General features: G+C 29.6%; 2 protein-coding genes across 2 annotated transcripts in view; one reads left to right on the forward strand and one right to left on the reverse strand.

The window, feature by feature from the left end:
* Phum_PHUM537050 (uncharacterized protein) overlaps nt 1-6,201 on the reverse strand; it is a gene marked incomplete at both ends in the record, with an annotated part of 6,655 nt that extends 454 nt beyond the window's left edge. The window contains 8 exons of the mRNA XM_002431536.1: nt 1-3,231; nt 3,320-3,590; nt 3,681-3,943; nt 4,243-4,898; nt 4,992-5,102; nt 5,269-5,553; nt 5,817-5,905; nt 6,195-6,201. The exon at nt 1-3,231 is cut by the window's left edge and continues 454 nt beyond it. Of these exons, the coding sequence (XP_002431581.1) occupies nt 1-3,231; nt 3,320-3,590; nt 3,681-3,943; nt 4,243-4,898; nt 4,992-5,102; nt 5,269-5,553; nt 5,817-5,905; nt 6,195-6,201 (4,913 nt within the window). The remainder of the gene's footprint in view (nt 3,232-3,319; nt 3,591-3,680; nt 3,944-4,242; nt 4,899-4,991; nt 5,103-5,268; nt 5,554-5,816; nt 5,906-6,194) is intronic.
* Nucleotides 6,202-9,451: 3,250 nt separating this feature from the next.
* Phum_PHUM537060 (Cytosolic nonspecific dipeptidase, putative) lies at nt 9,452-11,355 on the forward strand (the record flags this gene model as incomplete). Its single annotated transcript, XM_002431537.1, has 5 exons — nt 9,452-9,682; nt 9,774-10,279; nt 10,365-10,563; nt 10,729-11,202; nt 11,311-11,355. The coding sequence occupies 5 exons, from the start codon at nt 9,452-9,454 to the stop codon at nt 11,353-11,355; spliced, it is 1,455 nt and encodes a 484-aa protein (XP_002431582.1).
* Between the last annotated feature and the right edge of the window lie 3,594 nt (nt 11,356-14,949).

Raw genomic sequence — 14,949 nt, forward strand, 5'->3', positions numbered from 1 at the left:
GGATTGCTCAGACCTAAACTCGTCGGCGGGGGACCGAAGTTAAAGGCACTGCCGGGTACGACACTTGCTGTTTTTAATGATATTGCGGGAGGTTCGTTTGATTTTATGTTTACGTACTGTTGAAAAGCCGTGTTGTTGCTTCCCGCGGCACCGCTGTTGGCCATTGCCTCCGGATTTTTCGGCGGTCTTCCTTTCCTTCCCTTTTTGGCATCCGCGTACGTAACCGGTTTCGGAATGTTTAATTCTTGCTCTCTGTTGTACGCGATTTGAGAATGAACCGTAGCCGGAGGATTCGTTACTTTGGTCGTTAGATTCGGGGGTTGAGAGTCCATGGGTCCGCAAGTTGACACGTTTTTACCGTAAATGTTGGCAAGATTTTTATCCGTGTAATAAGCGGATTGCTGCATGAGTCTTTCTTCTACCTGATACCTATCAACTATGTGAGATAAACTGGATAAGTTCGGCCGAAGCGACGCGTCCATGGGTGCCTGATACGGCACGCTGCACGGAGTCCTCGCGTCGGCACAATTTAAATTTGGTTGACCCCTCGCTAAATTAACGGAAGGCGAATTAATGACCCGTTTTTCTTCCTCTTGAATCCCGTAATTTTGCTGCTGTGGCATTTTCCCAATGTTTTCCATTCCGGGCGGGAATTTGTTGCGGAAAACTCCGTCGTGATCTTCCGTGATTGTGTTTTTATTAACAGGTGGTTGAAGCAATCGTCCCAATCCGGCGGCTTCCATCGAATTCGAAAAAGAATTCCGATTTGAATTTGCCACCGGATTGTTCACTCCCATCGGATTTTGTCCCAACCGATTGATGTTGTCCATTATGTTGCCCAAGTTTCGAGTATTGTCAACGTTTGGAATTCCGTATTTTGTTTTCGATATATTATTTATATCCGTAGGTGTTTCCGGAATAAGTTTTGGAATTTCGTTTTGAGTATATTTCTGTTGCGGATACCGTTCGTACTGTGGTGCAGATTGGGGCATTTGAAGTTCGGGTTGTTGTAGTCTGGTGTAACCTAAAGACGATGATGGATTTTCTCTCGATTCCGAGTAAATGTTTCTGTTTGCACTTGAATCCGACTGAGGCGAATCCTGAATGTTCCGCTGCGATTCGGGAAACTTGGGAGCATCATTGAGAATTTGAAGTCTTCCAGATTCGATCTCAGCAAAAACTCTCTTCTTCACGGGAAACACGCTAGACGGAGGTTTCGCACAAACCTCAGGATTCCCGTAGGGAACCGATTTGGGTGAAAAGTTATAATTTTCCTGAGGTTTCGTGTTTCTGTAAGATTGATCGGAATAATTCATCATGGAAGACATCGTGTGTTGCGATAGGTTTTCGTACAATCCCCCGGATGTTGTGATGGCGATAGAGGTAGACGTTGGATAAGTGTACGGATTGGCTGTGGAATGTGAAACTTGCTTGTAAACGTTACTAATATTTGTATTTTGAGATGCTGAAGGAGGATAAACGTGTGATGAGTAATTTTGAAAAGGTGAAGAATTGCACTGATCTCGTGGACTGTTCGAAGTTGGACTTTGTTTTTCCGGACTCGATTTTTGAAAATTAGAAGACGTGTCTTGATAAAATCCCACGCGAATCGTACCGTTAATTGACGCATAAGTTCCCTTATTTATTTCTTCTCCTTTCGGAGAAGCCATTATGGGCGAAGCAGCTATTGGAGATCGATGCAATGGCGATGGATAAGGAGCTGGATAAACTCCCAGCCTTTCATCCATACTCAAATGAGGTGATGATCCATCCAAAGGATCTTGACTAAAAGAAGAGCGTTCCGACATGCTGCTACTCGTGCTGGCTTTTCTTTGCCTAGGCGCGGGTGGTAAATTAGAAAGGGGTTGACCTAATGACGACGCCGAACCAGGCCTTATATCGGGAGAAGGCATTGGAGAAGCAATTGACACACTTTTTGGTTCTTCTATTTCGACACTGGATGGCGTTTCTACTTTGCTCAAATAATTAGACACCCCCGAATTCGGACTGTTCTTATAATTATCGCTAAACCAATTTTTATCGCTTTCTTCTTTCGATTCATTTCCCACTTTGATTGCCGATCCCGATTTCGATTCTTGAAAGGGACTCGAACACCCCGATCTCCCTGGCGTAGAAGACGGATCGTTTGTTTCTCCCTTTTTTTTAACAGCCGACACTGTTTTCGGAGCACCAAAAGCTTTGAACCAAGCGCTTAAATTTGGCGTGGGCTTGTCTTTGTTTGTTATTTCTTTGACAGCATCTCGTTTCTTATCCGGATCCGTTTCGGATTTTAATTCTTTTTCCTTGACATTTTCTGCATAATCGTTTTCTTTATCTTTCGAATAATCATTTTTAGTTGTCTCTGATTTTACATCGGGTAATTTTTTGGTAACATTATCAAAAAAATTTGTTTCGCTCATTTTCGAATCACTCTTATTCGTTTCAAGTTCTTTGTCAGCTTCCTGATTTGTTTCCGATTTGATGACTCCGTCCTCTTCGAAATTATGCTTACTTTTTCCAAAACTGATAATATCGCTCTTTAAAACGGTTCCCAAACTTAGTTTCGGAGCCGTTTCATCAGTCTTTACAAGTAAAGCATTTCTAGATTCTTTAGCTAATTTTCCTAATGACAAAGCCATGGGTAATCCGCTTTCTTCGGTGTTTTCCTTCGCCTTGGGTAGAGTTGTGATTAAGTTGCCTTTGCTTTTACCCGGTTGAAGTCTTTCAATAGTCCTTTGCACTTCTTTTCTCTTAACCGTTTTAGTAACATCATTGTTTTTTCTCTTTTTAACTCCGTCTTTATCTTTCGTCCTATAGGGTTTTTCTGTTTTCGTAACTTTTTTACACTCGGATTCGGTTATTTTATTTCCAACACCACTAAATTCTTCTTCGCTAAGAACGTTCGAGGGGGAATTACTCGCGAAAGAAAATTCGGAAAAAGATCGCGGTGTGTCGTCCAACCATTTGTTAATATCCTTAAGCGTTTGTTCGGTTGCTAATGATAAGGCTTCGATAGCAGCAACATTTTTTATAACTCCCGTTCCTTTTTTCGGTTTTCCCGGTTTCACTTTGGTAACCCCTCTCGATCGAGAATCGCTACTGTCATCTTCGTTTACATCCATTTCCGTCGCTTTGACGAGTCGTGGCGGTGAATACTCTCTCAGAAAATCGGGTTCTCTATCGTCGAAATCACTTCCGGGGATCGAACCAGACTTTTCGCTTAAAGGAGATCTAAAAATGCAATTATTTTTTATTTCATCAAAAATTTCAAAGGTAATATAAACTTTAAAAAAAAAAAAAAAAAAACTAGGTTCGGTACCTAATTCTCTGAGGTTTTAATGAGGGAGGTTTAGAATCGGAATCTTCACTATCGTATTTTTTCTTTTTATTTTCTTTATCTTTATTTTGGTCCTTTACTTTTCTTTTGAGCTTTCTTTTTTTCTTTAAAGGCTCCTTTCGTGGTTTCTGATCTTCGAAAACTGGCGGAAACTCAACTGCAACTTCTTCGTCCGACGATGGATCAGATTCGAGATATCGATCGGTCGCTTCTCGAAAAGCCTCTTGTAAATTCTTAACCATTTCTGTATATTCTATTGAAAATGAAAAAAAAAAAACCGTTTAAAAAAATTAAAATTAAACGTCTTATTGACGCCGGGCAAACCCGCGACACAAATCCATACCATTTTCAGAGCCGTTGTATTGTCTACAATTGTCTACGATAAGTTGAAAATCATTCCTGAAATCATTAAACGTTAAATACTCTCCGCAATCCAATTTTTCTTCCATCCTTTGCAAATCCATGGGTTTTCGAATGACCGAGTAATACTTTGGAGCGTAATTTTCATCTACGGGATCTACAAATGGCCAAGCTTCCTCGTGGCTTTTTATATAATCTAAAATTTTGTACATTCCGGTTCTGAGATCTTCAGCGCTAGTTTTGAAACTGAAACAGCATTAAAACTCCATTAACACAAACAGAATACGCGAGGTAAACTAAAATTACTAGAAAACTAAAATTTTCAGGAAAAATTTATTACATTACTTCACTTACGCCTAATAATTCGATTTGGATGTAAGGCAGAGAAAATTTTACCTATATTTTTCCAGAAATTTTCAAACTTTAAGAGTGGCCAGCATCGTGAGTGGAAGACATAATCGAACTGAAGAATTCGAAAAACTCGAAATAGAAAGAGGCCGAAGGATGATGATTATTGAGGCAAAAAAATTTAATTTCCAACTTACACTTGTTTACTCCTGAGTTTTTTCCGCCTGGGAGGTTGAATTATTATTTGTCCCGTCGCAGAAGCTAATGAATTATTTGTCTGACGACCGATTGATAACTGGTTATTGTCATCACCACCACCACCACCACCACCACCGGCCTCATCTCCTTCCCGTTCCCGTTCACTTCGATAACTCCCACAATCCGATCCGGACTTTGACGAACCGCGATGAAATGCTCGAACGGCTCTGGCCATGAGCCGTTCTCTTCGCTCTCTTTCCTCTTTTTCCAATTTTAATTTTTCCTCCTCTTCTCTAGCCAGTATTTTTTCCTCTTCTTCTCTCTGTTTTAATTTTTCTAATCTGCTCGATTGCCTCCTCGGTTGAAACTCCATCATTCTCTTCCTTTGCAACCTTTCTTTCTCCGCAAATAACCTTGGAATCTCTGGTAAAAAATCTTCCGTCAATGTCCTATGTAAATCCTTTTCATCTTTACACGTGGACCCTTTAAACTTCAATGCTAAATTTTCCCAATCTTGCTCTGTGTAACAAACAACTTGCCATATCCCTGGAGCGAGATCATCTTCAATATCTGATTCATATGATGTTTTATTTTTTTTCTTTTTATTACGTTTTTCCTCTTTACTCTTCCTTCTTTTCTCGCGAATTTTTTTCTTCTGCATTATTAAAATAAATAAATAAATAACAAAAAAGAAAGAAAGAAATGAAATAATAAATAATTACTAATTAAATGAAATATTTCGACTCACATTTTTAGGAAAATCTTCTCGATACAAACGAGTGCCATAAAAATACCAATAAGCCGACTTTTTCTCATCATGTCCCAATGGTTCCACTCTAAGACTGTCCGATTCCAAATTCTAATAAATAAAAAAATAATAATAATAAAAATCTTTTTAAACAATATCAATTCTGTCGTCGCAACAAACATTAATAAATCAAACAATTTTATTAAAAAAAAGTTTTTTTTTCCATTTTTTCGTCTGCATCACTAAAAATTGTGCAACAGATAAATCTAAAAATTACCTTAAGTAAATCTTGCACATCATCAGCATCTAAACGAAAATCACACAGGGCATGCAATATCTCGACTTTTGTTCTAAGCGGTAAAAATTGAAAATCAATATCTGTGTTAAACGGATTTTCCCTTCCATATTCGAGGCATTTTTGCCTAAAAAGCCTCCTCAAAAACATTTGATAATTGAATGTTGATATTTCATTGCTTTGTATACACCCACATAGTAAACGAACAATAAGTTCTTGCAATAATGAGCTACCAGAATCTTCGGCTCCATCAGTCAGCAATGCTTCCTCTAATTCCTAATAATAATAATAATAATAATAATAAAATTTAATAATTAATAATAATACTGTCAGAGGGGCTTAATGTTGAAAAGAAGAAAAAAGAAAAAAAAAAACTCTTTGAAAAAAAATAAAAAAATAAAAAAACTATCTAAATGACGTTATATAAATAATCACAATAAATGTAATAATAATAATAATAATAATTATCAGAGCAAAAAGGACATAAAATATGAAAACAATCACAAACGTATTTATTACGTTTAACTTACTTCAATATCAAAATCCAATAAATTGAAAGCTGCCCTAAAAAGTGAACAAAAATGGGCGATGCTTGGCACTTCGGACCAGGATTGTATATCTGAAAAATTACACGACAATGAAAAACGTTCATATAAAAGGTAAAATCATCAAATGGCCCGCGTTGTACTCGTAAAATACTAATCAGTTAAGGTTATATTAAATATCTTCAAGTAGGCCCAAGGGCAAAACGTTAGGCTTACTCCAAAGCCATAATTACAAATGAAAACACTCTTTTTAAAAAAAATAATAAAAAATAACAATGACAGTGTGATAAAAAAAAAAAATTTACAAAATCGTTTCGTAAATAAATACGCGTATAAACAAAAAAAAAAAAAAAAAGTAATTACCATCCATGAATAATCAATTTATTTGTGTAAAATAATAACAAACGGCACGAATCATTTTAATAAAAATCCCCTAGCCATTTCTACTGTTTGCTTGTTTTCGAATCACCGGAAGTGAACTGAGTATAAAACAAGTGAATCAACTCCGTAAAAAAAAAAAAAAAAAAAAAAAATTTTTTTTTCCCACTTGTGCGCAGCTTCCGTCCACTCCTCCAAAATGGCCGCCACCATCACTGGTGCTATCTGTTATTAAATTTTTTTAATTAAAATCAGTGACTGTTTGACTCAAATATTTACACGTATAAATGCCGCATAACGAACCTAAATTTTTTTTTTTATTCAGTGTTTATTGAAGGCTCATCTCGTTAATCCTTATTAAATTATTATTATTATTATTAATCGTAATTCTCTCTGTGTCACTGTGTGTGTGTGTGTATATGTGTCTTATACGTTATTAACTTGTTAGTACAAAAATTTATTATTATTATTATTTTTTTTTTTTTTTAGTTATTTATAATACTAATAATATTATTAACAACAGGTATTATTATTATTATTATTATTTTTTTTTTTTTTCGTGAATTTATTTATTGAATATGAAATTTATTTATTATAAATGATGAACGTCTTTACGACGACGTCGACAAAAAATAAATAATAATAATAATGCGTGTCATCAAATTACCATATTTCGTTTAATAACCAAATCACACCTTTTATTATTATTATTATTATTATTATTATTATTATTATCATCTATTTTTTTTGTTGTTTTGATTTTTCTATTGAAATATATTTTAATTTTTTTTTTTTTTTATTTTCAGATTTTATTTAAATAAATAAATAAATAATAATAAATATTAATAAAAAAAAAAATATGTCCGTTCCAGAGCCATTAAAGAAGTTATTTAGGTAATTAATATACATTTATATATATATAAATTCAAATAAATTAATAATTTATGTAAATATACACTTATGTATTTATTTTATAATTATTTATTAAAAACGATACACGCACACGCACACACACACACTTACACACAACAAATTTTCATTAATTAATAACAGGCAAAAAAAAAAACAATAGTAATAATAATAATAATTTTTTTTTAAATAAAATATTAATAAATTGTTAATGCCCATTATAATTATTAATAATGATAATGATAATTATTAAAACTCATAGTAATTTACATATATGTACATAAACATTATGTGATGATTGGTGTAATAAAATAATTCACATTATTAAAATTAAATTAATTTTTTTTTTTTTTTTTTTTTTTTTTAATAGGAAAAAAATTATTATTATTATTATTATTTAATTATCTATCTCTATCTCTCTCTTTTTAATGTGATTAAAACAAGGATATTAATATAAAAAATTTTTTAATAAGGGGGTCTTATCATCAGGTCTATAATAACACCACTTAATTATCAAACTTGTGAAGTATCATGTATCATTATTATTATTAATATTTTAAAAGTTATTAAAAAAAAATTATTTATTTATTTATTTTTAATTGAGTTATCAGTTGAAAACGAAACATCACCATCATCATTATTTTTTTTAAAAAAATTATTATTATTATTATTATTATTATTATTATCATTATCGGTATGCCACCACCGCGAACGACAAAAATATAAAAATAAATAAATAAAAATAATTTTCTCATCGTTTATATTATTATTATTATTATTGTTATTAATTTTCGAAACGTTTTATTTTTAGAAAACACAATTTATTATTATTATTATTATTTGTTTATTTATTTATTTTGAATAATAATTTATTTATTTAATTGTAAATGATAATATTTTCTTTATATAAATAAATAAATAAATAAACATAAACAATGAGAAATTGAATTTTCATTCAAAAAAAAAAAAAAAAGGAAATAAAAGAAAGAAAAAAAAGTTTTAAAAATTTCAAAACTAAAAATTTAACCGCGTAAAAATAAAACAAACAAACAAACAAACAAACAAACGATAAAACAAACTTTTAAAAACAACAACAACAACAAACAAAAAACAAACAAAAACAAACAAAAAAAAAAGCTTTACACCTCATTCATTTTTTTTTGTTTTTTTTCTAATTAAACGTGTCATTAATGAGATTTTATTTTTTTCTAATGACACATTAAAAAAGTTATTATTATTATTATTATTATTATTATTATTATTATTATTATTATTATTGCGTTTGTATGATTGTTTAAGGATTTGATTTATAATGAGAAAAGTGAAAATAATATTTTAAGTAGTAATTAAAATCCACACGTCATAATCCTCTTTCATAAAATCCCCGTGCTTAAGTTTCTCTCTCTCTCTCTCTCTCTCACACTCTCTTTAAACGTTCAGGTACGAAACCGTTTCTCTCTCTCTCTCAAACTTCTTATCAAAATTTCCTTATCATTGCGGTCACGAGTTTTTTTTTTTTAAACTGAAAAATAAAAAAAATTACGAAATTTTTCCCGCGAAAAAAAAAAAAAATACGCATGACTCTTTCTCTCTCTCTCTCAAATAAAAATCCCACGGGAATTTATAAAAAGGGGGAGGGGGGTTGGTTGTTTAGGGAGAAAAAGGGAGGAAGAAGAAGAAGAAGAAGAGGAAAAAGTATAAAGAGAAAAAGTTTTTAGAAAAAATAATAAATTTAAATTTTTTTTTTTTTCAAATAAATAGATTTCGATATCAATAATAATAATAATAATAATTGTACTTTGACCTTTATCTTGTTTATTTATTTTTCTTATTTATTTATTTACTTATTTTTTATTATTATTATTAATAATAATTTCGACACTAGAAAAATCAATAATAAGGATAATAATAATAATAATAATAATAATAATAATAAATTTATAACAACAAATTGATTAAAAATAACGATAACGTTTTAAAGTGTTTTTCCTTTTTTTTTTATTGATCGATCGATCGATCTACCGGTAGATCGATGGATCGATTTGAAATCGATATTATCAAATTTTGATTTATTATTACAATTGTAGTAGTAATAATAATAATAATAAATTATTTTAAAACGTTTATTTTATTACTTTAAAAAAAGGATATAAAAAAATAAAAAAAAATTTATTGACCATAAAATAGCCCTCGAAAATTATTGTTGAATAGAAAGAGAAAGAGAGAGAGAGGGGAGGGGAAGAGAGAGAGAAAGAGAGAGTGGAGTGTGGAGTGATTTTGGAGTTTTATGGATTTGTAGTTGTAAAATTTAGAAAAAAAAAAAAAAAATAATAATGATAAATAACGAGAGAGAAAATAATTTTTTCCTTTTTTTTTTTTTTTTTTTCAGCTATATCGAGTCACACAAAAATGATTACGTAAATAATTTAAAGGAAGCTGTTGGAATTAAATCAGTATCAGCATGGCCGAATCATCGAGGGGAAGTGGTTAAAATGGTTAAATGGGTCGAAGAAAAACTCAAAGAATTGGGAACAAAATGCGAACTCAAAGAATTGGGAAACGAAGTCCGTTACTAACTATTTCCGGTTTTTTTTTTTTTTTTTTTCGTAAAAGGGAAACGTTACGAAATATTTTTTTATTTATTTTTTTTTTTAGCCTCTTCCCGATGGATCGTCCATACCTTTACCACCTGTACTTTTGGGAACTCTCGGAGAAGACCCGAAAAAAAAAACGGTTTTGATTTACGGTCATTTAGACGTACAACCTGCCGATAAATCCGACGGATGGGATACCGAACCTTTCGAATTGATTGAAAAAAATGAAAAATTATACGGTAGAGGTGCAACCGATGACAAAGGACCCGTTCTAGGTTGGATACATGCTTTACAAGCTTTCAAAGGAATCCATTTGGATATTCCGGTTAATATTAAATTCATATTCGAGGGAATGGAAGAATCCGGAAGTTTAGGTTTGGACGAATTAGTTTTTTCAATTAAGGATACATTTTTAAAAAATGTCGACTACGTCGTCATTTCCGATAATTATTGGCTTGGAACTAAAAAACCTTGTTTGACCTACGGTTTGAGAGGACTCAGTTATTTTTTCGTCGAAGTTGAATGTGCCGTTAAAGATTTACACAGTGGAACGTTTGGAGGATGCATGTAAACAAACAAACAAACAAACAAACAAACAAAATTGAATTTGTTTTTTTCCCTATTGAAAAACGTTTTTTTCTTTTTTTTTCAGATACGAAGGAATGCCGGATTTGATTTATTTGCTAAATACTTTGGTAAGCAAAGATGGCGAAATATTAATCGATGGTCTCATGAAAGACGTACAACCGGTTACGGATGAAGAAAAAGGTTTATACAACAGCATTGAATTTGATTTAATGGATTTTAAACAAAGCGCCGGTTGTACGACAGTCAGACACAACGAAGAAAAAGTAAATGTGTTTCTTTTGTTTGTTTCTCAATATAATATAAAAAGAAAAATGTCAATAATTGCATCAATATCAATTTTCAAGATTAGATATGAGAAAAATTTTGTCGTACTTGTCATTATTGATTTTGATTTTTGTTTGTTTGTTTGTTTGTTTGTCCTCGTATAGAACACTCTATTGATGCACAGATGGAGAAATCCAAGTCTTTCCATTCACGGTATCGAAGGAGCTTTTTCCGGTTTCGGTGCTAAAACTGTCATACCGGCAAAAGTCGTTGGAAAATTTTCAATAAGAATCGTTCCCAATCAAACACCCGAAGAAGTCGAAAAAGTCGTCGTCGATTATTTGGAAAAAAAATGGAAGGAAAGAGGATCGGTCAACAAAATGAAAGCTTACATGTATCACGGTGGTAAACCCTGGTTGTCGGATCCCAATCATTTGAATTACAAAGCAGCGAGTAAAGCCGTTGAATATATATTTAAAGTTAAACCTGATTTGACGAGAGAAGGTGGGTCCATACCTGTCACTCTCACGTTCGAACAAGCAACCGGTAAAAACGTTCTTCTCCTGCCCATGGGTGCCGGAGATGATGGAGCTCATTCCCAAAATGAAAAAATAGATGTGAAAAATTACATCGAAGGAGTAAGTTCTTTCCTATGGTGTGAAGTATTTACCTAAATCCGTTATAATAATAATAATAATAATAATAATAATAATAATAATAATAATTTTTTTTTCTCTTAATTTCAGACAAAACTCCTTGGAGCTTATTTGTATGAAATATCACAATTGTAACATTTTTTCTTTTTTCTTTTCTTTTCTTTTTGTTTTTTACATTAAACCTGACAAAATTATTATTATTATATATATACATATATATAATTATTTTTTCTGTTTTAATTAAAAATGATAATAATAATTATTATATTTTTTAAAATTTACATTTGTCTTTTTTTTCTTTTTTTTTTGGTTAAACATACCTGAATTTAACTAAATAAGTAGCTCAAATAAGTTAACCAAAAGAATACAATTGGTAATAATAGTAATAGTAATAATAATAATAGTAATAATAATAATAAAATTAACAATTTTTTTTAAATTGTTTTGTTTTTAAAGCATTTTTAAAATTTACAATCGATTATACAAATTAAAATAGGGAGCACAACAAAAAAAAAAAAAAAAATGGAAAATAAAACTTAAAAGAGATTAATGATAAAAATTTGTACCTAAACAAAACAAAACAACCAACAACAATAGCAGTTATAATAATAATAATAGTAATAGTAATAATAATAATAAAGCAAATAGTTTGTTTAATAAACCTTAAAATTTATAATTATTTAATAATTTAGATTTTTTAAAAAAACCTGCCACATTTTGGGTTTTTTTTTTTTTTCTTTAAAAACTATTTTCATTATCATTATCATTTATTATGATAACTATTATTATTATTATAATTATAATTATAATTATTATTATTATTATTATTATTATTATTATTATTATAGAACATATTAAATTTTCTATAAGTCCTACACTAAAAGAAAAAAAAAAGAATCGTCGATTGATTGTATTAAAAATAATCTATATGAAAAAATTTCATGTCCGCCATATTTGTTATAATTTCCTACGTCACTTAAGAAACAAATCAAAAATCGGTTATTATAAAAAAGTACATAAACGCCCGCGAGTAATTTTAGAAGAAAAGTATAAAAAAAAACATGGGGGGGGGAATTAATTTATAAATTTATAGTAAAAAAAAAAAAAAAAAAAACCAAATACAATAATTAAAAACTACGATATTGAAATAATGATAATAATAATTAAAACGACTGTAAATGCGATTTCGCGAATGTTTTAAAATTTAGTCAAATAAAAAATAATAAAAAAACGAATGAAACAAAAAATACTATTTAAAATTCAAAAATTAAATTTTATTTTTAAACGTTATTTATAATATATTAACAAACTTGAAATAAACAAAAAAAAAAAAAAAAGAAAAATTTAAAAAAAAGAAAAAACCGTTACGAATACACTCGTAAAGTATAAACAACCAATTAAACTTCGCGTTCGATTAAAAAAGAAAAATGGCGGACAGAATTATCTCGAATCGCGCGCGATCGCCCGCTCACACACCATATATATATATATAAAAATTCGATTATTTGACAATAAATTAATAAAATTTCATAATCGAATTAATTTATAATATATTTATTAAATAAAACTTATCACGTTGTTAATAATATTATATAACCTTTTAATTAATTAATATATTTATATATATATTAATATTAATGCTGACAAAATTAATAATAATAATAATAATAATAATAATTGAAAACGGTTAAGATTTACAAAACGAATTCATTTTCAATTTTAAGATTACCATAATACATTTGAAAGCAATAATAATAATAATAATAATAATAATAACTATTATTATTATTATTATTATACAACATTTTGAAAATCATTTAGGAACTCTATATATGATAAAATAAATAATGTGAGCAAACCTGATTTTATAGATTCTTATTCACAAGGATTTTGTTAAGACGACTATCATCGAATGGAGAAAAAAATTTGGAAGCAAACAAACGGACGGTCGAACGACGAATGACGTACGATGACGTCAAGTCATTGTTGCAACAATTGATTGAAAGTGAGATAAGAAAAGGGAAGGGGAGGGGAAAAGTAAAAAGGAGGAGAGGAAGGGGGAGGGAGGGGAGGGTAAACGTAAAGTGTAAACGGCCAACCCAACCGAGAGAGACAAATCAAAATTATTTATTCATTATTATTATTATTATTATTACTACGTCTACTAAAATTTTTGCGAATTCGTTTTGCCAACATCGACAAAAAAAAATTTCCCTGCTTTTTTTTCCCCTTTTTCCCCTCCGAATACCTTTTCGTTTCTTCATCTTTCTACCACATCATTGCCGATAATGACCTTGATAATAATAATAATAATAATTCTACCAAAAAAAGAGGAAAAGAAAAGAAAAAAGGAAAGAAAAGAAAAGAGAAGAAGAGAAAAGAAAAGAAAAGAAAGAAAGAAAGAAAGAAACTTGTTTATTTCCCTGATCATGTTACAAGCTTATTCGTTAAATTTTTTTATTTTCTTATTTTATCCGTTAATTAAATCTACACTTAAAATAATAATAATAATAATAACAAAATTTAGTGCGAAATAAAACACATAAAATTTTTTTTTTTACTCATTTATTTTTATACTTTATTATATATATATATTTAATTAATTTATTATTAAAACGTTCTATATATATATATAATAATAATAATAATAATAATAATGACGGTGACGATGATGATGATGATAATATAATTGATGACGAACCGTTAAATTTTTTTTTTTTTTTAATTGCGTTCGTGTGATTCGTTAAAAAAAGTAAAAGAAATAATAATGATGATGATGATGGCAATGATGCAAAAAAAAAAAAAAAAAAAACTGGAAAACGAACGATGACGTCAGTTCGATTACGTAATAATTACATAATTAATCGTGATAAAATCGACGAATGAAAAGCGAATTAAATATATATATAAATTATTATTTTAAAGCGACAATTATATCGAGCGTCGAGCATCCATTTTGTTTTTTTTTTTTTTAACGGAACTTTCGAATGTAAAAAATTTCTATAGAAGATTATCATTATTATTATTATTAATTTTTTTGGAGGGAGAGGGGGGGATATAAATTCGCTAATAATTTTTTTTTCTTTTTTTTTTTTTTTTGTAAAGTAAAATTGGAAGCTCTAATAATGAAATATTACATTATTCGTGTTTTATCGAAACTTTTGTAAGGAAAAAATAATAGTAATAATAATAATAATAATATCGATAATAATAATGACATTAAATAATAAAAAAAAAAAAAAAAACGTTAAAAAAATTGTTTTTTTTTTTTTTTTTTTTTTTTTTTTGGCTGCACACATTCGAAAACAACAACGAACAATTCAACGGTTATAAAAAATTAATTTTGAAATAATAATAATTTTTTTGTAAAAATAATAATGACAAGCAAAGCCTCCGCGATCGAAAGGCACAAAGGAATCAAATACCTTAAAAATTTTTTTTTTCTTATGTACGGATACGAATCGTTTACGCATTTACGTATAATCAATTTGAAATTTCCCATTTAAAAAAAGAAAAAAAAAATTTTTAAAAACTTACAAAATAATAACGGAATCACATCCTCCTTCTCCTTTCTCACCCCAACAACTGTCGTAAAAAGTTTAAGAAAAAATTGCTCTTTTTAACCCAAACAGTTTTGCCAACTAACTTTTTTTCCCTCATTCCCTTACCCCACACCCACCGCCTTCTTATTTTGTTTATTTTTCAATTTGAAATTTTCATATATATATG

The sequence above is a fragment of the Pediculus humanus genome, genomic scaffold (genome assembly GCF_000006295.1).
Source record: "Pediculus humanus corporis 1103172108290 genomic scaffold, whole genome shotgun sequence".
Classification (NCBI taxonomy): Eukaryota; Metazoa; Arthropoda; class Insecta; order Psocodea; family Pediculidae; genus Pediculus; species Pediculus humanus.